At 41.9% G+C, this 24,174-nt stretch overlaps 2 protein-coding genes across 3 annotated transcripts in view; one reads left to right on the forward strand and one right to left on the reverse strand.

Annotated features, from left to right (window-relative positions):
* Positions 1 to 20,790, forward strand: PIANP (PILR alpha associated neural protein). Of its 2 annotated transcripts, none has more exons than XM_075215834.1 (6): positions 1 to 461; positions 1,415 to 1,495; positions 5,133 to 5,713; positions 5,789 to 5,870; positions 9,949 to 10,131; positions 20,250 to 20,790. In XM_075215834.1, the coding sequence occupies exons 2-6, from the start codon at positions 1,458 to 1,460 to the stop codon at positions 20,269 to 20,271; spliced, it is 906 nt and encodes a 301-aa protein (XP_075071935.1). In that variant the 5' UTR covers positions 1 to 461; positions 1,415 to 1,457; the 3' UTR covers positions 20,272 to 20,790. The 2 variants fall into 2 exon arrangements, with proteins under 2 accessions (XP_075071935.1, XP_075071936.1); XM_075215835.1 differs by having other exon boundaries at positions 2 to 461; positions 1,415 to 1,465.
* LOC142160826 (uncharacterized) overlaps positions 20,735 to 24,174 on the reverse strand; it is a 17,517-nt gene continuing 14,077 nt past the window's right edge. The window contains exons 12-14 of the mRNA XM_075215833.1: positions 23,297 to 23,465; positions 22,866 to 22,936; positions 20,735 to 20,935 (exon numbers count right to left, since the gene is read on the reverse strand). Coding sequence (XP_075071934.1) covers positions 20,847 to 20,935; positions 22,866 to 22,936; positions 23,297 to 23,465 — 329 coding nt within the window. The 3' untranslated portion in view covers positions 20,735 to 20,846. The remainder of the gene's footprint in view (positions 20,936 to 22,865; positions 22,937 to 23,296; positions 23,466 to 24,174) is intronic.

A 24,174-nucleotide genomic window follows, 5' to 3' on the forward strand; every position in this document is an offset into this window, starting at 1 on the left:
TCTTCTGTTCTGTACAGAATGTGCCCAAACCTGCAATAACTTGTTGTATTATCACCGTCGCAGCCCTGCAGAATATATAAAAGCTGTGTATCACTGGATTAACCCCTCGCTTACCAGAGACCTACTAGACATTGCTCAATTTAACCCATGGGGCAAAGTTATTCTTCTCCGAACTCGCTCTGCAGAGCATCGCTCCTGTAACCCAGGTTCCCAAGGCACTGCAGAGTGTTGCATCTTGCATGCAACAGTGGACAAGGAAGGGTAAAGACCATAAGAGAAAGGTGGAGACAGACTGCGAGGGAGGGAGAAAGATAATATGAGTGGATGGAAGGGAGAGGGAGAGCACTGTGATCCTGCCAGACAGAGCGAGAAAGAGAGAGAGAGCAGAGATAGAGCGAGAAACATCACACTCAGCTGCTCCCCCCTCAGCACCCCAAAACCAGCCTGCACCCCAAACTGAGGTCAGAGCTGTGCATGTACCAGTGCACTAGTTGACTGTTTGTGTGTGTATGTGTTTGCAGCTGTGTAACCAGTTTTGTATATGTGTGAGTGCAAAAAATGCATCATTGGTTTATGTGGCAACGAAGCCTTCTGCATGTGCAACAATCCACCTGTTGTACATCCATGTAACATGTGCACTAGCTGGGTATAGCTGCAGCAGTATGTGTGCGTGTGAGACACAGATAGTGCATGCTTTGTGGGTGTGTGACACCCTGACTTGTGTGTATTACCTATTAGTCTCGTTGTGGGTGTGTAACAGTAAATTGTGCATTTGTGCTAGGAACACCAGTTGCTTTTCATACACGGATATATTTGTGGGTTTTCCATATACAGTTAGATGATGAAGACAAAACATTAGTGCAGCTACAGTCTTATCTAAAAAAGGTTTCATACGTCTCAATCAGAACAAGTATTAGTGTGATAAAATATTTGCTGACATCTTGTTACGTTCACAGGAGTCTCAACCTGCAACAATTGCACATCTTAATGGTTTTCTTACATGCAGAAACGGGCAATCTATGGCTCACCAACTGTAGGGGAACTACAAGTCCCAGCACATGCAGGACACAACAGTTGGAGAGCCAAAGGTTGCCTATCTCTGTTATAGCAGCTGCCAATTTTGGGGTGCAACTTTGAAAGCTGATGCTCTTGTCTACAGTTAGCCTTTGTACAAGCTCCCACCTATATCCAATCCTTGACCTCCCTTTACATTTAATTCTAGAATATATTTGGAGGGCATTTTCTTAACCCCTATTTGCAGATATTAGCGAACAGAGGACCTATATAACAATATTGGGAGGGCTCTGGAGGTACATGGGCTCGACTGGAACGATCATTTAGATAATAATGTGTAATCAGGGAAGTGTGGGCTATTCTGCAATTGCCTCTGTGTAACTGAATTCCCGTCCCACAGGCAATGATCATCTCGTCTTGGGGTTAACTCTGTGCGGTCCAAGATGAAGTGGTATGTAAGAGCCCTTGAAGGGGCAGCAGTGTAAGTTGCAAGGGCAATATAAGAGCAATTAGTACATAGGAAGCAGGGAAAGAGATTGAAGAACGAGTGCTGCATGGTAAAAGAGCTGAATGACTAGGGAGAGCTTAATGTAATGGTTCTTCAGTTTGTAGAGCATTTATGTAGGAGAGCAGTTTATTAGATTTGAGTGTGAGATGGCTGTGAGCTACTGTATTGTAGTTGGGTTTGTGGGTGGAGGGGGGCAGTCTAAGGTGGTAAGGTGAAGAAGCACTTTTAGCATGGACATATGAGAAGAAACAGTGTTACAGGATTTGGGAGGAAGTGTTGGAATGTTCAGTGTGTGGGGAAGCAGTGATTGAATGTTCCGTGTGTCCAGAAGTAATGCTGAATGTTCATTGTTTGGGGAAACAATGTTAAATTATTGAGCTGGTGGGTAACCAATGTTAAATTGTCCACAGCAATGTTCAATCCTCAATGTATAGGAAAGCAATTTAAGAATGTTCCATGTGTTGGAAACTAAAAGAGAATGTTCACTGAGAAGGGAAGCAATATTAGAATGCTCAACTTTTGGAGATGTAATGTTAGAATGCCCCTTGTGAGGAGAAGCATTGTTAGAATGTCCAGTGTAAAGGAAGTCAATGTTAGAATGTCCAATGTGTGGGAAAAGAAGGGTTGAGGGAAAACAATGTTACAATGTCCAGTATGTGGGGAAGCGATGTTAGAATGTCCAGTGTGTGGAAAAGTAATTTCAGAATGTCCAGTGTAAAGGAAAGCAATGTTAGAATATAAAGTGAAAGGGTAAGCAATGTTAGAATGTCCAATGTGTGGGGAAGTAAATGTTGAATGCCCTGTGTGCGAGGGAAAACAATATACCCACCTAAGGAAAAGCAATTTTTGAATGTCAAGTGTAAGGGAAAGCAGTGTGAAAATGATCTGTGTGTAGGAAGCAATTTTGCAATCTCTAATGTGTGAAGAAGCAATGTTAGAATGTTGAGATTGCAAGGGGTTAGAATGTTGAGATTGTTGAATATGTGGGGACACAATATTAGAATATCCAGTATGTGGGTAGAATGTTACAATGACCAGTATATGGGAAGAAATATAAGAATGCTCCATTTGCAAGTTAACATTAGAATGCTGAGTGTATGGGATAGCAATATTAGAATATTCAGTGTTCACCTTGAAGCAATTTCCAGTGCGTAGAAACCTAATTCTAGAATATTCAGTATGTGTTAGACTATTTAGTGCATTAGAAACTGTATATAGGGAAGTGTATAGGCAAGCAATATTAGAATGTAAGGAAGCAATGTTAGAATGTATATTGTGTGGAAGCAATAGTAGAATGTTCAGTGAGTATGGAAGCAATATTAACATATCCAATGTATGGGGAACTGCTAGACTGTTCAGTGTGCAGAGAAGCAATGTTAGAATGTCCAGTAGGAGGGAAAACAATATTAGAATGTTTTGTGCGGAGGGAACAGTGATATAAAGTGAAGTGGAGGGGGCATTGCTAGAATGTTTAGTGTTAGAATGCCCAGTGGTGGGAATCAATGATGAAATGCATTGTGGGACGGAGGCAGCAGTGTTTGATGTTCAGAATGTGGGGAAGCACCTTTAGAATGTCCAGTATATGGTATAGCAATGTACGAATATCTAATTTTTGGGGAAGCAATGATATAATGTCCAGAGTGTGTGCTGAATTAATGTTACAATGTCCAGTCTTGATGAAGCAATGCTAAAATGTCCAGTGTGTGAGGAAGCAATGTCATAATCTGCCATGTCTGGAGAAGCAATAGTGGAATGTTCAGTTTTTGAGGAAGCATTGCTAGAATTTGTGGGGAGCAAGTGTTGAATGCCTGTGCTTGAGGGAAAACAATGTTACCATGTTCAGTGTGTAGGTCAGCAATCTTACATTCTCTCTGTGTGAAGAAGCAATAATAGAATGTCCAGTATGAGGGAAAGCAATGTTAGAATGTTTAGCATGTGGGGTACCAGTGTTATAATGTCAAGTGTGGGGGAATATTGCTAGACTGTCCAGTGTGTGGTGAAGCAGTGTTAGAATGCCCAGTGGTGGGAATCAATCCTTAAATGTCTTGTGTGCAGGGGAGGAGCAATGCTAGAGTGTCCAGTGTGTGTGGAAGCAGTGTTAGAATGTTCAGTGTGTAGAAATAATGTTACAATGTCCATAATATAGGGAAGCACATTTAGAATGTCCAGTGTATGGTAAAAGTATGTCTAGTTTCTGGGGAAACAATGCTAGAATTTCCCATGTGTGCTCAAGGAATGTTACAATGTGGAGTATGTGAGGAAGTAATTGCATAATCTCCAGTGTTTAGAGAAGCAATAATGTATTGTCCAATGTTTGGGGCGGCACTGATGGAATTTGTAAGGAAGCAATGAATGAATACCCCATATGTCAGGGAAAACAGTTTTCCAATGTCTAGTGTATGAAGAAGCTATGGTTCAATTGAAATAAATGGTAGAATGACCAGTGTAGGGGAAAACATTATTGTGTGTAATGTTCAGTGTGTAGTGAAACATGGTTACAACAACCAATATATGGGGAGGCAATATTAGAATGCTGCAAGTAAACAATTATGTTACCATGCATATTGTTTGGGGTAGCAATTTTAGAATATCCAGTGTGGGATTAAGCAATGTTACAATATACATTGTTTGATAAAGTGATCTTAGAATAGCCAGCATGTGAATAAGTAATGTTAGCTTATAGTGTGTTACAATATTCAGTGCAAAGGGAAGCAATTTTAGAACTTTTAATGTGTGGGAAGCTATGGTAGAATGTTCACGAGAAGGGAAGTAATATTAAAATGTCAAAAGTTTGGTGAAGCCATGTTAGAATGTCCACTGACAGGAAAAGCAATTTTGAATGTTCATGGTAAGGGAAAGCAATGTTAGAATGCCCCGTGGTAGGACTAAATGCTGAAATGCCTTGTTACAATGTGTTAGAATGTCTAGTGTGTGGGGAAGCAGTGTAAGAATATCCAGTGTGTGGGGAAGCAATGTTAGAATGTCCTGTGTGTTCGGAAGCAATGTTAGAATGTCCAGTGTGTGGGGAAGATAGTGTTAGAATGTCCAGTGTGTGGGGAAGCAGTGTTAGAATGTCTAGTGTGTGGGGAAGCAGTGTTAGAATGTCCAGTGTGTGGGGAAGCAGTGTTAGCATGTCCAGTGTGTGGAGAAGCAGTGTTAGCATGTCCAGTGTGTGGGGAAGCAGTGTTAGCATGTTCAGTGTGTGGGGAAGCAGTGTTAGAATGTCCAGTGTGTGGGGAAGCAGTGTTAGAATGTCCAGAGTGTGTCATGCAGTGTTAGAATGTCCAGTGTGTGGGAAAGCAGTGTTAGAATGTCCAGTGTGTATGGAAGATAGTCTGTGAGTAGGAGTTGGAGATGTGTTTAAGTAATGTAAAACAGGAATAAATAAAAGCAGTCTATAGAGAAATGTTTTGAGATGAGATGTGTGCGTAAAGCAGCAGTAGCAGTTGGGAGTGAGGGGAGTAATATAAAGCCACATGTTATTGAGGGACAGATTGAGAACAGGGCTTAGAGTAAAAGAGCTGTTGTAATAGCTGTGTTAGAAAATTGAGGGGGGGAGGTGTAAGAGTTGGTGTTTAGTCAATTTACTAATATCCTCCCTCTCTCTCAGGTCTGGCTGTGGTTCCACCTACTGCATTTTCTATTGTTTACTCCTCTCAAGCACATGTTCTTCACTCCCCAAACTCCTACACCCCACAAAATTTCCTCACCCTGGTGCAATACGCCCTTCATACTCCCCTCTCCTACCAGCCCACCAGCATTTACACTCCTTCCTTCATCCTGCCCCCAAACCCTCAGGTTCTACTCACCATCCTGACCTTCAACATACTTTCCCTGTAATAAGATCACAGAACTTCCCACCAAAGATCACATACTTCCCCCACAGGAACATCCAGCACCCACATCAACACTCTGTGCCCACACGGGGCAAACGCCAGTCCCCTGCGTCCAGCTTGCTGTTCCCTGCAGCCCTTGAAGGTGCAGTTCCTCCTTCTCAATACCCTTGGGCCATCTTGTGGGACCCAACAATCTCAGATGAGGAAGGAGCTCAAAGCTCTTCTTCCTTCACTCCTCGACCATTTTACCATCAAGAGTGGGGCCTCTTGGAGCATGATGAACCTGCACGAGGATTGGACCTGAGAGGGGTTCCCACCACCCTCAGGCCACACACTTTTTCTCCAAAAGATGAAGGTAAGCAGCTATGGCATTAGTGTCAAAGTGCTTTTATCACATATAACATTTCTGTCTCTCTCTCACGCTCTCTAGGAACAGATCCCCAACTGTACGTCACAATTGTCATCTCTGTAGTCATTGTGTTAGTGGCTGCTGGAATAATCATCAAGTTCTGGTGAGTAAACAACAAGAAGGTCCATGTAGTGGCCCAACTGTAATATATAACAATCAATGTAACCAGAGATGATGCAGACACCAGATGTCTCTGGGGCTCTGGTGCAGTACAAGATGGTAACTTGCACATGTGATACTTGCAATTACTGTACAAGTGTATATTGAAATCTAGCACTTGAGATGTGTAAACAAAACAAATGGCAAGATGACAATGAGCCATGCAAAATTGGCCATGTTTCTCTAGCTAACATAAGTTAAAGGCTAATGTCACTAAAAAATGATTTTGCTTAATTAATCCTGGTACAGGAAAAAGGGGTTCTGCCTGAAATTAGCTATTCAATACTGAGAAACACCTTGTGGCTGCTTATTGACAGGTTGTCAAAAGCTGACCTTCCTTAGTCACTCCACAGTCACCATGGAAAGAAACTGTGGACAGCAACAACTGTTTCCATGGTTAAATAAGTTGATAAGAATGCTCACAATTTATCTGTTGAATGACAGCAATAGTGTGTTTCTGAGAGTTCAACAGGTGATTTCAGGCAGAAGTCCAATTTAACATATATATGTAATTTGCAGTAACCCTTTTTCCCCTTCCCCCCAAGTATGTGGAAAATATTTAATGTGTCCACTGAATCATATTGTCAGTGTAGTGCACCTCATGTATATACATGTAAAATGTGCTACTAATTTTCTGATGTATGATGTACCGCATACTGATTATGTATTTACTCTGAGCACAAAGGAAAGGTGATGGTGTTACCCTGGCAAACACATTATTTTGTTAAGGCTGCTTACCAAAAACTGCAGGAGCTCTTCCTGTGTCAGGACGGCTAGTTAGAAAAGTTATCGCAATAGTAAATGTTTACAGTTGTTTGGGACCCAAAAAATACTGTAATACATTTTTTTAAACCTCTTTGCAGACAGTCGGTTGTTGCTCGTGTTCAAAGCTACACCATGAATGCCAACTGTTAGCATGTTATATCACTGTGCCGAGAGCCATCCTGCTTACAATGGCTCTGTCCTCAAACCTGTCTGGAGGAGAAATGAACTGCACATGAGCAAAACGTCCGTGCCCATTGGCCCAGACATTTCTAGTCATGATTGGGTGGCTCAGTGCAACCTACCCTCTTTCCCGGATTGACCAACCTGCTCACATGACCCCTTAAGATCGATCAAGTTGTTCAAGTGCCTATTTGAATGTATGGGAGGGGTGGCAAACGCTTTTGGCTCTATATAAGAAGGGCTTGCAGGCTGTGTTGTGAGCACAGCAAATATCTACCGCATACTTACCAACTTTAGAAAGTTGTTTTCCGGGAGCCTGCCGGGGCTCCAAAATGCGCTTCATTTTGGACCCGCCCCCATGATGTAATGATGCAAACGCGATTCACCTGGAATCACGGCGTTTGGGACCTAATTCTGCCCACTTCACTAGGAAGTGGGCACTTCTTAGTGAAGTGGGCAGATCCGGGAGATTGCCACACTCTCCCGGGAGTTCGTGAGACTCTCGCAAAATGCAGGAGTCTCCCGGACATTCCGGTAGAGTTGGCAAGTATGATACCGTCAAGTGGTGCGTGACAGCTCTTGTAAGAGCTATTGACGCAATAAGCATCACTACAAATAAGACCCTACTTATTTGTTGTTATATGGCTGTATGAGCTGTGTTACGGTGACCAACAGATTGCAGCTCACACTTAAGACCTTTCCCCAACTGTCCTGTATTGAGCCCATCCAGCCTGGGTGCTGTCCGAGCTACCCAGAAGTCCTGATCCTAAGTAAGAGGTCAGGAGGGTTTACCCGAAGCAGCCAGCAAAAAGCCGCTGCAGCAGCCAAACAGTACCCAGATGCCTAAAAGATTCCAGGAGCCGGTGAAGGAGCTGGGTGGTGACCAAACTAACAGTAGAGTAAGGAGGAACAATGGACCTACAAAAACCTCCAAGAGCCCAACACCCTCTCCCAGCAGCAGGCCTGCCCCACGGGATGCACCGGCATCTGGATCCCACAGTCGTCATCATCATCATTTATTTATATAGCACCACTAATTGCACAGCGCTGTACAGAGAACTCATTCATATCAGTCCGTGCCCCATTGGAGCTTACAGTCTAAATTCCCTAACATACACAGACAGACAGAGACTAGGGTCAATTTTGATAGCAGCCAATTAACCTACCAGTATGTTTTTGGAGTGTGGGAGGAAACCGGAGCACCCGGAGGAAACATACAGATAAGGCCATGGTCGGGAATCGAACTCATGACCCCAGTGCTGTGAGGCAGAAGTGCTAACCACTTAGCCACCGTGCTGCCACAATCAGTATCATTTTCATTAGGCAAAAGAGCTTTTTAGTGGAGTTACCCTTAATACCTTTGAAAATAAATATAACTCCATCCAAGTTCTCATTCCAAACACAGGTACTTCTTTCTGGAGAAGAGGTGGAAGTAGTAGAAGCCACCTAGACGCACCACCATATTCCCGACACTTTTCATGAGAGGCAGTATTTGCCTCACTTGTTTAAAGATATAACCCTCTTGTAAAGAAGAACAATTACCCCTTACCCTTCGCTTTAGGGGAGATGCGATTTGTTAAGCGGTTTTGCTTGCGCTTGTTGGCGTCCAACCTTCACGCAGCGCACTCACTGAAGTACCTGGAGTTGGATCAGCATAGAAAGTGGGTCGAAAATTCTAAACATGGTGTGAAAAAATATTTTGCAACATTCAAATGCTTATTTGTAAACCTCCCTAAATCACCGACAAATATACACAGTATGTGAAACGCGTGCAGTCATGTTAAATAAATAATTGCAAGCCATTATGCACAGCTAATTGTGGCACCTCTGAGTGGCTCCCCTGCTGTGTCCTTCAATATCCTTACTGTGCGACTTCCTCGCAGTAAAGCAGAGGAAACGTGCCCTCCCCCCCCACAGAACAAATTACATTACAAATATACTCAGCTTGGACATGACCTTCAATTGTTATCTATCTATATCAAAAAAAGCTTTATAATATGGAGACTTGTATCTTAGATGTGTTTTCACTGTGATTTATATCTGTTTGCATAGAACTATATTATGTAGTACTGTACAGAGATATTTATTATTCACTTCGATCCCCACTGCAGCATGCAGACTAAGTTCATTAACACACTAATGCATACAGACTAGGGTCCAGTTTAATCAGCAGTCAATTAACCTATCAGTATGATTTTGGACTGTGGGAGGAAGCCGTATGACACCCACACAGACAGGATCGAACTCACGACCCCAGCGTTGTGTGGTAGCAATGCTAACCACTGTGCCACCACGCTGCTGCAATAACTTTTTAACCTCGAAACACATAAAACAAATCGTTGAAGGAAGCAGAAAAAGAGATGCTCTCTGTGCTGGATCATGACAGTCATTCTCTGTATTGCGGGTTGCAGTAATGTAAATTAAGCCTGATTTTATATAGCGACCAATAAGCAGTGTCCATATAGTTTTCCTGTCATTTCAAAAACACTTCGATTCTAGCATCAGCTCCGGGTCTATACTGTAAAGGAGGTGAATATTATACCTTCCAGATGTAATTTGGCGGACAAGTGTATTTTCTAGGCTCACTTTGTCCTATGTATAAATTAAAAAAAAAAAAAGCTTTGATGACGCGTTTATACTTTTGCACCTCGTGCCTCTTCAGAATTTTAGGGCTCGCTGCAAACTTAACTGCAATTCTAGATGGCAAATGTGCCTCTGAAAACCGAAGGCATTTACTTTGAAATGCGCTGGGAGACAACAAAGGCTCACCGGTGCAACACCAAAGTCATTTGCAGAGTAATACTAGGAGGTTGCTGAAGCAACTCTTATATAGTAACTACAAAAGCATAAACATCCGGTAGTGGCATTTAATTTAAAGAATATTCATTGCGCTCTGCTAAAGGCCTATTTAAAAACAGCTTTGGAGGGACATAGAGTGTATTTATTGCAAGTTTCATTACAAATATTGTGACAGTACGAGAAAGATGAGGGTTAAGATGTTGGGACAGTCACATAGTTTAATATATTATGTTCCTTGGAAGAATTTACACCTTATACTTCTATTTCCTCTTCCTCAGTTGTGAGCGCAGACAGAAACGGAGGCGTCATCGCAATGACCGTTGTCCGTTACCAGAAGAGGGGAGCCTGCAGCCCCTCACCGACCTTTCACCAGACACGGACATCCCTGGGCTGCATCCTCTAAAACTTGGGGACTTCAAAAGTGGCCTGGATGAGAGAGGTGTCCCCAGCAGGACGAGCAAGTAAGGAAAAGTCTACCACTTCCCGTGATATATCACCTGCTTCTACTGCTACACCAGTGAAAAGTCCCCCAAAATCGATATTTTCAGTATAAATCATGTGGGTAGAATACTTTATTCAGTGTTAACTTGACATTTTACTGCAGCTTTGTTAAAAAGTATTATATCCCCATTTCAATAGGGGCAGCTGAATCTCTTCCCTCATCTTAAAGTTGAGAATGCAGTCATTTGAGCTACTGTGACATAATCTTAAGGTTGAGAATGCAGTCATTTGAGCTACTGTGACATAATCTTAAGGTTAAAAATGCAGTCATTTGAGCTACTGTGAAATAATCTTAAGGTTGAGAATGCAGTCATTTGAGCTACTGTGACAATTTTAAGGTTGAGAATGCAGTCATTTGAGCTACTGTGATAATCTTAAGGTTGAGAATGCAGTCATTTGAGCTACTGTGACATAATCTTAAGGTTGAGAATGCAGTCATTTGAGCTACTGTGATATAATCTTAAGGTTGATAAAGCAGTCATTTGAGCTACTGTGACATAATCTAATGGTTGAGAATGCAGTCATTTGAGCTACTGTGACAATTGTAAGGTTGAGAATGCAGTCATTTGAGCTACTGTGACAATCTTAAGGTTGAGAATGCAGTCATTTGAGCTACTGTGACATAATCTTAAGATTGAGAATGCAGTCATTTGAGCTACTGTGACATAATCTTAAGGTTGATAATGCAGTCATTTGAGCTACTGTGACATAATCTAATGGTTGAGAATGCAGTCATTTGAGCTACTGTGACATAACTGACCCCGCCCCTGTGTAAGAATCTACACAGTGCATTTCAGTCACTCTGCGATACAGAAGCACCTCCCTCTCAACATGGCAACCTGTTGCACAGGATAAAATGCTGCACTGTATAAACACGCCAGTTATTACATGTATGTTATTCAACTTCCAGCCTTTGATACATATGAATGTTATGTGACGGTTTTACGTGCCCTTTAAACATGGATCCTCATATACCTCTGAGTTGATTTGTGGAAAAGTTATTCATAGGTATAAACAATTATGGATTCTACAACTTCCCATGACAATCTGTCCTCTGGGGATGCCGTGCTATTGAAGACCGATGGGGGACATTTGTGAACCGAAGCTGCAGTAAGAGTGTTCAAGAACTGTTGTGCCAACAGGAAAGTGTATTTGTGGACGGTGCATCTTTCTTTAGGGAATTTAGGGCATCGATTTGTGCGGCAAAACGAGTACTCATCAAATTTTTCACAGGAATTTGAATAGAACTATAATAGATGTTCCTCAACTCTACGCTCTAGGTGCAGTGAAGTGCCAAATAATGCTCCCAATACATAAAAAGGGTCATTTTGTTTTGAAGATCTGAATATTTAAATGAACGGGGAAAGAGGTCATAAATGAAGGTGTTCCTGATTTTGATATTGTTGTTGTCCACCAGTCAGCTTGTAGCCGTCTAGTGTAGACATTGTAAAAAGAACATATTCACAGAAGGTAGTTCAGAAATAGATGATCTGCTGGGGATTGAGGTCCAGAAGGTGAAGTAAGGTCTAGAAAGAGATAGCTGGTGGGCAAGGGCGGATTGGGAACTTAAAGTGGCCCTGGAAAAAATTATTGAAGTGGCCTCATGTGGGCAGGACCAAAATAACTGTAGGTGGGGCCAACACAAAAGTAGGCGGGATTTAGAACTACAGGAATTTGGTTGTAGTAACATTTAGGAAAACCTAGATGTGATGACTTTACACACAGTGGGTCATATCTAAAGCCATGTAGGGCAAATGTATAGTATATTATAGGCAGCCCCCTCTTAGTATAGTATAGGTAGCCCCCCTTAGTATAGTATAGGTAGCTCCCCTTAGTATAGTATAGGCAGCCCACCTTAGTATAGTATAGTATAGGCAGCCCATCTTAGTATAGTATAGGCAGGCCCCCCTTAGTATAGTATAGTATAGGTAGCCCCCCTTAGTATAGTATAGTATAGGTAGCTCCCCTTAGTATAGTATAGGCAGCCCCCCTTAGTATAGCATAGTATAGGTAGTCCCCCTTAGTATAGTATAGGCAGCCCCCCTTAGTATAGCATAGTATAGGCAGCCCCCCTTAGTATAGCATAGTATAGGTAGTCCCCCTTAGTATAGTATAGGACCCCCCCTTAGTATAGCATAGTATAGGCAGCCCCGCTTAGTATAGCATAGTATAGGTAGTCCCCCTTAGTATAATATAGGCAGCCCCCCTTAGTATAGTATAGTATACTAAGCCCCCCTCACTTACCTTCAGTTGCTCTGAGCAGCGTCTCTTCTCACATCAGGCAGACAGGAAGTGAAGTCAGACTTCCTGTCTGCCGAACAGCACCGTGGGAGCCTAGCAATTGGCTGCCTGTTGCTGCCCACTGAACACCAATATTTTAGATTGCTTTCCTGTACATGCCTCCCCCCGCCGCATCCAAACGCGCCCCCTGGGAAAATCTGAGGTGGCCTCCAGGTGGCCTCGTTAGGCCATCGGCCTACCGGGAAACTTCCCTGTAAGGTCTATGGCCAATCCGCCCCTGCTGGTGGGCCTCCATAAGTGTAATTGAGTTTCAAATTTGTTGGTGAGAAGTTTAGTTCACATCTTATTATAAAATTATTTAACATGGCAGAAGCTTTAAGGTGACGTAAACCAATAGGAAAAGTCTCTGGTTCACCAGGATGAACCATGATCTATCTTTGTTATAGCTGGAGAAGTCTTAGTCTACTCAGCAGCGAAACATTTGTTCCTCCATATGTAGAAACGTTAAATTTGTCCCAAAAGAATGTATCAAGTGCACAAAGTAAGAACTATGGAACCCAACTTCCGAAGTGAACTCCAAGGCCCTGTGTTGATGATACCTGGGTCTCACTACTGTTAAAAGAAAATGTTATCTGTTGCCAACTCAACATCATCCTTTATTTGTTAGGGCCACAAAACTCTGCAGCGCGGGACAGTTTACAAGTCATACAAATAGCTTGTAAAATAAGTACATACGAGGTGGATGAAAGAGGTGCATGCATGATACAGAGGGTAGAGAGCCCTGCTCGTGAGAGATTATAGTCTAGACTCTAGAGGGACCACACAAACATATTTTGTCGGACAATCTGGCATGAAACCGTTACAGCCATTTATCAAATATCAATAATGAATGAGAATGATTAGAGTTGGATTTAATCATTCCTGGCTAAATATGTGTTGAGAACAGTGATTGATAGATCTGTGTGGTAATCAATCACGCTGATGGGGCTCCATGTGTTCCCGCTGTTGGTAGGCCACTGTATTATATTTCACTTTGTATCCTTCAGCAGTCTATCTTTGTGCTCTGTGCCTCATTATAAAGAAATATCTGGTCTGTGAATATTGTTGTGTCAATCACTGAACTTCTGTCTATAGGTAGAATAACATCTTCCAATTACTGGCAGTACTGACAATACCACTACCTATATGTACTATTAGGCCATAGAGTGCGTGCTTCATGTAATACATTTACCAGTCATGTATAGATGTAGTTTTCACGTCTGGTTTGTCATCTGTGATTGTTCACTCAGTTTAAGTAAAGTTTCTGCCAATCCATAATTGTGTCAAATTATGTCTACCGCTCGTTCTAACTTTCATGTATAGACTGTAGATAGAATAGACTATCTGACAGTTTAATCTGAGTGTTTGTCAAATCCTGAGGGCTGTACCTCAATGTCACACTTGTCTGTAGTATCTCATTCTCTGTCACTATTCTCTTTAAAGTGGGTTTGAATTAGAGATGGTCACTGACCCCCGTGTTTTGGTTTTGGATTCGGTTTTGGATCTGGATTACCGTCGTGTTTTGGTTTTGGTTTTGGTTTTGCAAAACCGCCATTGCGTGTTTTGGTTTTGGTTTTGGTTTTGTTTGGTTTTGTTTTGCAATTTGTTATAAAAATTACATTTATTGGTGCTAAAATAACATAATTTAGGTATTATTTTGTAGCTACATTATTATTAACCTCAGTAACACTAATTTCCAGTCATTTTTTATTCAATTTTGAACACCTCCTATGTCACAATATGATTTTCATACACTTGAAAAGAAAAATTGTTTCAGTTCTTGCCAGTGATAACAAAAAGGCCATTGTCATGCCTGGGCATAAGACCAAAAATCCACCTCTTAAGTGTGGAATTATTTTTACACGAATCCTGGCAAGAGTTGTCTATCCATTTGTAGCATTTTTAAAGCCACACTCAGTAGAGGTAGGGACCTTAACCATCTGGGATCCTCATCCATGTTTCGTCATTTTTCAGCGAGTTATTGGAAAACTGTTGGGAAAATCAGAAACTTCGGTTAAAAAAAAAATAACAACAAGCATTCCAGCATAATCTACCTCCCTTCTCTCATCTACATCCCAGCACCTGCAGTCTTCCCCCCCCAACAATTGGCAGTTAAACAATCCTCTGCAAGAGGAAGCAAGAATGAAACCTGTCACCCAGTCGCAAAGCGGATCACAGACGCCCTGGGTACTATGCTAGTGTTAGATCTGCGTCCAATGTCCACTATTAATACAGTTGGTTTAAGACATTTAATTGAGGTGTTATGTCCCTGTTAGCAAATGTCATCACTATACCATTTTACTAGAAAAGCTAATTCTCTCCTGTACCGGAAAGTTCCTAAAAATGTCATTATTGGGTGACAAAATGGTATTCTACCCACTGTACACTTAACCACAGATATGTGTACAAGCGTAACTGGGCAAACAAAAGATTATATGACTGTGAAAGCCCACTGGGTTGGTCATTCGCCTTCCCCAGCATGGACAGCAGCAGCATGGACAGCAGCAGCATGTACCCAGGTACATCACATTTTTGAGAAGTAGGCTACTCTGTGTATCAGCAGCTTCACTAAGAGGCATACAGCTGACAAACTGTTCCAAAAACTAAGGGATGTCATTGAAAGATGGCTAATCCTGCTTGGAGTCTCCTGAGGATATGTCATTTCTGATTACGACCCCAATATTGGTCCAGCATTACAGCGGGGCTGAATTCCATCACATTTCCTGTTTTGCACACACTATCAACTTGGTGTTACAGAACTTTTGAAAAATGACATGCAGGAGATGCTGTTTGTGTCCATAAACATTTAGGGTCAATTTGTGGTTTCTGCAACAGCATGTAGGAAAATACAGCAGCTGCAAGAATACTAGCATTTGAGGGGAATATACTTTAGTCCAGCGAAGTAGTTACCTGTGAAGAAAGTGCAGACACGGTTAGCTTGAGTCAAGTGATTGCCTTAATAATAGATTTTGAAAAGGTGCTACATAAAATTATAGTGTGCAATAAAACAAAGTAAATGTGCTAACTATATTTTAATTGTAGATGAAATACTTAATTTTCTTTGCAAGGATCCCAGACTTATCAACATCTTGTTGGGACGTCTTCTCCTTCAGTTTCTCTGGCAACTGCTTGTAGTAAAAGAAATTGCTTTCCCAAGACACCCAGTGGTGATGCAGATGAGTCCGCTAAACATTTTGATATTTGCTGTGCTGTAAAAGAATTGCCCAAAAACCGTGACAGCTCTGCCCTAAAATCAACTAGTCATTCCCTTTGGAAGGCCATTATCAGCAATTACATCATACTACACAGACTTCTATGATATTGGGATATTGGGATGAATTAGTATTGTTGGAGGAAGATTATCACTAAACCCTGCCACCTCTCCAGTTTCGCAGTGAGCTATGGTACAATAAAATGTAACTGCAGATTTAGATCAAGACTGTCAGCCCTATTATTTCTATTTCAGCAATTACAATTAGCAATTGAGCAATGGAGCTCTTCTCTTTGGGTGTTACCTATATAACGCAGCACAATTTGCCTGCAAATTCTACAGACAAGCCTGCTTGTCTTCCTCTCCATCAATGACTCTTAGCAATTGAGCACTCGTCTTTGGGTGTATATTACACCCAAACATTAATAGTGAAAATTATGAAAAATACAGTTTAATCCCTGATAGGCCCTCCACCATCCTTTGCATGTTAATAGTAGGATTGGTTGGAATTATGGTCAAGGTCACACATTTTTATGACAAATCCTTCAAACCAGCCCAGATGTCAAACTGTTGTGGTCTGCCCCCTGCGTCATCCCTGCTTGTGTTTGGAAAGTGCATATTGGTGCCAGAACCTCACATGCCAGAACTGCTCCCACTGGTGCCACACTGCTGCAGGACTTACACAATCAACCGCATCCTCATCGTCGGATACCCAAATCTCCCCCACATCCTCTTCTAAAGACAAAGTGTCATCCTCACTTGGTGTATCACCGGCTACACTCGGGCTGTTCAGGCACACATCAGCAGAACTGCTGAAAGGGCCCTTCTTTATGGGTAGACTAACAGAATGGTCACGATTAGACATCCCACTGTTGGATGGACTCTCCACAGGGATTGTTGTCATTTGTGAATCAGAGCAAATATTCTCCTGTAATGCCTCACTGGTATCTTGCAGCTCAGCTTTGACGCGTAACAGTAGTTGTGCACCAATTGTAGCCTGGGTAACTTTTTGGGATCTGCCACTAATAGCCAAAGGTGAAGGCCTCATTCTCTCTTTGCCACTGCGTGTGTAGAATGGCATGCTTGCAATTTTTTTTTTATCGTCACTTAACTTTTGCTCAGTTACACTTCTTTTTCGCTTCAATACAGTAAATTTTTTTTTGGTTTTTGTTTTTTGCACTAATTTGAAAACACTCTGTTGTTTGACATCGCCTTGGCCAGATGACGTACTGGGAACACTAACATCAGGACTGGTGACAGAACCTGGTTGCTCATTTAGATCATATGTGGACTGCTTTGAATCCATTCTGAGCGCAAACCACTGAGGAGTGCTAAAAATTATTGAGTAGATACTGCTGACAGATATGACTTTTGACAGCCAGAAATATTAATGCACAATTAGGGAGGACACCCCAAAAACACTGAGGAGTGCTAAAAATTATTGAGTAGATACTGCTGACAGATATGACTTTTGACAGCCAGAAATATTAATGCACAATTAGGGAGGACACCCCAAAAACACTGAGGAGTGCTAAAAATTATTGAGTAGATACTGCTGACAGATATGACTTTTGACAGCCAGAAATATTAATGCACAATTAGGGAGGACACCCCAAAAACACTGAGGAGTGCTAAAAATTATTGAGTAGATACTGCTGACAGATATGACTTTTGACAGCCAGAAATATTAATGCACAATTAGGGAGGACACCCCAAAAACACTGAGGAGTGCTAAAAATTATTGAGTAGATACTGCTGACAGATATGACTTTTGACAGCCAGAAATATTAATGCACAATTAGGGAGGACACCCCAAAAACACTGAGGAGTGCTAAAAATTATTGAGTAGATACTGCTGACAGATATGACTTTTGACAGCCAGAAATATTAATGCACAATTAGGGAGGACACCCCAAAAACACTGAGGAGTGCTAAAAATTATTGAGTAGATACTGCTGACAGATATGACTTTTGACAGCCAGAAATATTAATGCACAATTAGGGAGGACACCCCAAAAACACTGAGGAGTGCTAAAAATTATTGAGTAGATACTGCTGACAGATATGACTTTTGACAGCCAGAAATATTAATGCACAATTAGGGAGGACACCCCAAAAACACTGAGGAGTGCTAAAAATTATTGAGTAGATACTGCTGACAGATATGACTTTTGACAGCCAGAAATATTAATGCACAATTAGGGAGGACACCCCAAAAACACTGAGGAGTGCTAAAAATTATTGAGTAGATACTGCTGACAGATATGACTTTTGACAGCCAGAAATATTAATGCACAATTAGGGAGGACACCCCAAAAACACTGAGGTGTGCTACAAATTATTGAGTAGATACTGCTGACAGATATGACTTTTGACAGCCAGAAATATTAATGCACAATTAGGGAGGACACCCCAAAAACACTGAGGAGTGCTAAAAATTATTGAGTAGATACTGCTGACAGATATGACTTTTGACAGCCAGAAATATTAATGCACAATTAGGGAGGACACCCCAAAAACACTGAGGAGTGCTAAAAATTATTGAGGAGATACTGCTGACAGATATGACTTTTGACAGCCAGAAATATTAATGCACAATTAGGGAGGACACCCCAAAAACACTGAGGTGTGCTACAAATTATTTAGTAGATACTGCTGACAGATATGACTTTTGACAGCCAGAAATATTAATGCACAATTAGGGAGGACACCCCAAAAACACTGAGGAGTGCTAAAAATTATTGAGTAGATACTGCTGACAGATATGACTTTTGACAGCCAGAAATATTAATGCACAATTAGGGAGGACACCCCAAAAACACTGAGGTGTGCTACAAATTATTTAGTAGATACTGCTGACAGATATGACTTTTGACAGCCAGAAATATTAATGCACAATTAGGGAGGACACCCCAAAAACACTGAGGAGTGCTAAAAATTATTGAGTAGATACTGCTGACAGATATGACTTTTGACAGCCAGAAATATTAATGCACAATTAGGGAGGACACCCCAAAAACACTGAGGTGTGCTACAAATTATTTAGTAGATACTGCTGACAGATATGACTTTTGACAGCCAGAAATATTAATGCACAATTATGGGGGACACCCCAAAAGCGCTGGGGAGTGCCAAATATGAAGAAAAAATAATAAACCTCTATCCTCCTCTCTGCACTAGCGATTTTGGTTAGAGCAATTGCAAGAACAATATGGTATTCTCTGTCCCTGCTCTAATTAGCCTATGACTACACCCTGCTCTCTCCCTCTGTCAAATGGCGATGGATTGCTGTGGAGGCGTGTATTTATAAAGTTGAAGTATCGCGAGAACCGAGTCCCGAGATCCGACGACGTCACAATGACGTTCGGCCTCGATTTGGATTCGGAATGGGCGGGAGAGTACCGAGCTGCTCAGCTCGGTACTCGGATACCCAAAGTTCGGGTGGGTTCGGTTCTCGGAGAACCGGACCCGCCCATCTCTAGTTTGAATAGGGTGTGAGTACTACATTGTACGGTATTTGTGTCTTGCGCATCAGATCACTATAATGTTCACAGCAGCACAGATTATATCAGGAGATGAATGTGCTTATCTTGTGGGCATCAGTGACCGGTCCAGTCCTGTGATTATGTTGGTGGGTACAGGGCTACGTGTGACAGAGGTACTATCATGATGTCAGGAGGGGAATGGAGACAAACTGGGAACCACAGTTATATAATGAAAGGAGCAGAGTCTCCCAGCAGCACAGAGTTCCATTCAAACAATGAAACAAATTTACAACATTCAACTTGTTTAATATTAGTAATATAACATTATCTCACAGGCAGATGCTCCAGTATTGTGGAACAAGTCATTTATATGACTTGAAAAAAAAAAAATGTTCCCTGATAATACAATGACAGACATGACATAAGAAGATATGGAAATCCAGCTTTTTGGAGATTTTACCACCTTTAAATGACCTGAATGTATTCTCGCCTCTGACTATAGCTAAATACACTGTTATATCTCCTGGCTCCCCACTGTGCTTCCCATGCTTGTGTTTATATGATCAGGCAGAGTTGTTCATTTTCCTTTCTCAGAGCTATGAGACCGATCTTACCTCGTGGATACAGTTACTTTCAGATTACAGCCTTGTGATGTTACCCAGGCCTATGAAAATAAACAGCCATGCCTGATGATATAAATAAATGGCTGAAAAGTCCAGAGGGAAGTTAGAAAGAAAGGCAAACAACATGGCAGCCTCCGATGTGTTTAGGTTGTGGCTACGCTTTAACTCTCAGGGGTAGATTTACTGAACCACCTAATAAGGAATAGTGGAAGTGTTACCCAAAGCAACCAATCAGATTCTAGCTATCATTTATCTAGTACCTACCAGAAAGTGATAGTTAGCATCTGATTGGTTGCTATGGGCAACACCTCCTCTTTTCCTTTATAGACGGTTTAGTAAATCTACCCCTGGGTATTTATTTCCTCCACGTCAGTCCCAATTACTACCCATGGCTTCCATGCTTGGGATGGCTATATTAAACATTGATACGCCCTTTGCCGTGCTGCTAGCCATTAGTCTATTTTCTCCTCTTTCCCCAGGATCCCGGTGGTGACCATGTGAGCGCATTTGTCAATGGGATGACGTAGTAGAAGAGCCGCTGTGAAGGACTCTCTGGGTGAAGACGAACCCACCTGACAGCCGGTGGTGGCACAACCCACATTTCTCAAACCACTGCACCCCCAAACACAACTGCGTGAGAGGAGTTTGGCCTCAGTAGCGTCCAGCCAATGGGAGAGGACCTCACGTAGACAGGAGTAGCCCCCAAACGTAGGGTTGTATGTAAATATTCCATGTACGTATGCATGGGCGCACTTAACCACCGATCCAGGAGAAGACTATAATGCCCTGAGGCATAGAGATAGAAAATGTATGTAATAATAATATATATATATATAGATAAATGTATGTATGACTGCATGTATGACTGTTAACATACAAGCAATTTCACTAAGGGCTTAACCCCACGTATGTGCTGTGACTGTCTCCGTCTACCCAAAAGAAAAAAAAAGTGTATCTCCTCATCTTTTGGGTTTTAATCACAGTTTTATTTTTAATAAAACTAATTTTAAGTGTAACAAAGGAACGTAAGGAACGTTGGTGTGATGAGATGGAGGGCGCTGAAGAAGTCTCTCCCTTTACAATAGTACACACCACTGCCAGCCGTGGGTCTTAGCTTTCACGTCACAAGCCGCGTCCTTACTCTCCACCGCCCACAGATCTTCCTCTGAAAAAGAACGTCTGATCAGTGACCCCGCCGGGGAAGTAACCGTGACAAACCTGTGCAACTCAACAGCAAATTGTCCTATAGAAAGGAGCAACCGCTCAGTAATATTATCATTAACATACTTTTATAGCGCCCACAATGCTGGGCTTTACAATACGGCTTCTGTGGACATTTATTTCTTATATTCTTTAGTTTTTGACCCATTACAAAATTAAAAACTTACCCAGTTACAGAAAGATTATTGAGCCCCTTTAGGATTTTTAACTCTGTGTGTAGGTAAATAACGCAAAGAGATTGGTAATAACCTGTAATCACCTGTCAAAGACCACTTAACCTAATGCCTTCACAAATACATATGGAAACGTTTCAGACGTGTATGAGAAATTTAGATATCTGAGCTGTGATTTGCTTCCTGTGCACAGACTGTCTCACCCCACCCTCAGCGGCAGCTCAAAGATGAATATCATTTCATATATCTCAGATTCTGCCATATAGGTACATTACCGAATATTATTAGTAGATCTTTTATACAAGGAAACTTGGATTTTTAGGCTTAGTTGCCCGTTAAGGGACATTATACTAACAAACTAGAATTTATTTATTTTAAAAGAAGTTTAGGGCTAATACTGATGATTAGAGTCTCTGTGAAGGTTCTACTGAATATATAGATGAAAAATAGTGTGATAAGAACAATTATTAACTGTGTGATGACTTCCCTTTAATGGTTTATAACGATGTGCTAGGACCTAGTGTCCCGGTCTTATTTCTCTCTCTTCACATGAAGACAGTGCGATGGTGTTGGTGCTTTGCCCTTCTATAGACTGTTTTAATGTTTTTGATCACTGCATCTAAGCCATCTATACATATGTACACATTGAAGAGACAGCGGTCATGTTTTCTGCACACAAATAAAATAAGTTTGAGCGTTACTGCCTAACGCAAGGAAAGTAAAACCAGATAGTCATATAGTTTGTGTTTAAAACTTCCTGGTGACAAATGTCATTACTTATTAGAAGTAAAAATTGTATATTTTAAAAAAAACTTGATGCATTGAATTAATATCAGCGTATTCCTTGGAACCTGCCAATGTTATTTTTTACCATTTTTTTAAAGCAATCCAACCCTCCTTTTCCCTAAGTCACCAATGGTTATCGTGCTGGGTAATTACATCAGTGACCTGAAGTTGTATTATGACGTAACAAGAGGTTGGGTCAGTGGAACTGCTGCGGGACATTCAGAAATCGGACACTCCGACTAATTCCATCAGGGACTGTAGCAGCGCAAAATAAACTGGGTCACAGGGGTTAGACCCCACAATTCAAGTAAGGGGGTTAGAAGTGGATTTATTCTTTAACTTTGCTGGAGGACACTGCAATCAGTCACCACTAGAAGCCACTGCCGTCCCATACAGCAAGGCATGACAGCTCTGCGGGTCAAAACGCGTGGAGCCTATTCTGCCGGATGCATATAGTTGTCTTGTCATGTGACAAGAAAAGACAAGATAATGTGGACTTCATGTACCGTCTACAGCTCTTGTAAATAGGGCCACTATTATCTTATAAGTGGACGAGTCATCTCATCACTCACGTTAATATGAAGCTAAACTTTTAACCTATACTGGAATGTGATTCTGACACTAGACCACTAGAAAAGTCCATATAATTAAAAACGAAAAAGAACTCCATATCGTTATATAACATAACATATAACTGTGTGCTGGATCTTTCGATAGACATGTATCAATTGAGTTTGAAAAGATACCAGTCTGAGCTCTCAGCTCATCCTTTGCTCCCTAGTCACAGTCACTACAACAGAACAGGACAGGCGGCTTCCACTATGGGTAGTTTTCAGAGGGCTTGGAAATCAGGACTGCTGGTGGGTTCGGTTTCCCATTACCTTACAAGGACTCACGGCCCTCACGTTTCCTTACCTTCATTTTCTGATTCACTGTCTGGAGCAGGAAGCAGGAACACTGCACGGAACTCAACCTGCACAGCAGATCTACAACAAGAGAAAAGTAGGGATTACTACAAAGACAGGGCGGGAGGAGTCACTATTGTATGGATGTGAGGTTCAGTGAAGAAACAAATCCCGTATAGAGGAAGGTAGCCAGACTGAATAATCCCAACAGACAGAGAGGACGCTAGTAACGCACAAAGGTCTCTCTAAAACTAAGGTCAACCCTACTGAGTGATAAATGATGGTTCTTACACAATGTGCATAGAAAATTAGTAACTTGCAGCCAATCAATTCATTAGCGCCAAATCTGAGGCGTCAAACACAACAGACAACAAAATGGCCATTATGTGGAGGTGATGTGTCCGCTCTAAACGTACAGGAGCGGGACAGAACAGGACTCACCTGTCCATTGGCGCTCCCTTTGGAAGCTCCTCCCACAGCAGCAGCTCTCTGCCCCCCGTCACCCAACGACAGAGCCCATCCGGAGTACAGGAGACGGCCACACGCAGGATGCGGGATATGCCAGGATCTGAGAGCGTGCTCAGGTAATCGCCTGTTTTCCCATCTCGGACTGAAAGGAAAAGTGTGTTATATGACCGAAGATAGAGAGCAAATATATAAAGCAGTGATAGGCAGCCTGATACACTTCTAGGGGCAGCATGTGTGGCCCTCTAACCTTCAAAAGCGGTCCGTCCTTATACATTTAATGAAAGAAAGAGACACCCATCTGTAATAACATATCCGCAAGGATTTTACAAGACATAACAAACACATCTGCCAATAAAGCATGAGCTAGCTGCAGGGTGCAGGTGAAGGCTCGGAGGGCATAGGGCGGCCTGTTACCTATCACTGGTATAAACAATTATCTATTTATTACCTCCGCGCTGCACTCTATTTGGACACGGTCTACTTGATTGCAATAGTTGATTGCCATATTATTATTATAGTTTATTAACACAGCTACCACAGAATGCAGCACTGTACAGATAATATTTATCATTCACATCAGTCCCTGCACCATTGGCGCTTACGGTCTAATTCCCTAACCCACATGCACTAGGGTCCTTTTTAATCAGCTACCAATTAATCTACCAGTGTGTGGAGTGTGGGAAGAAACCGGAGCACCCGGAGGAAACCACGCAAACACGTGCAGAGCATACGAACGCCACAGATAGGGCCCTCTGCATAATATTCATAATGGAGCTGACTGCTTAGGTAAACTGAGGGGGATTCCTCGTGCCTGGAAACCCCCCTCCAAGCCTGGGGCACTGTATAATTGA

The sequence above is a fragment of the Mixophyes fleayi genome, chromosome 6 (assembly GCF_038048845.1).
Source record: "Mixophyes fleayi isolate aMixFle1 chromosome 6, aMixFle1.hap1, whole genome shotgun sequence".
In the NCBI taxonomy this organism is placed as follows: Eukaryota; Metazoa; Chordata; class Amphibia; order Anura; family Limnodynastidae; genus Mixophyes; species Mixophyes fleayi.

Excerpts from the sequence above, each read along its gene's own strand:
- PIANP (XM_075215834.1), top strand. The coding sequence starts at position 1,458 with ATGAAGTGGTATGTAAGAGCCCTTGAAGGGGCAGCAGT. Across the intron at positions 5,714-5,788 it reads TTTTTCTCCAAAAGATGAAG|GAACAGATCCCCAACTGTAC; the intron begins GTAAGCAGCTAT and ends CACGCTCTCTAG. Across the intron at positions 5,871-9,948 it reads GGAATAATCATCAAGTTCTG|TTGTGAGCGCAGACAGAAAC; the intron begins GTGAGTAAACAA and ends CCTCTTCCTCAG.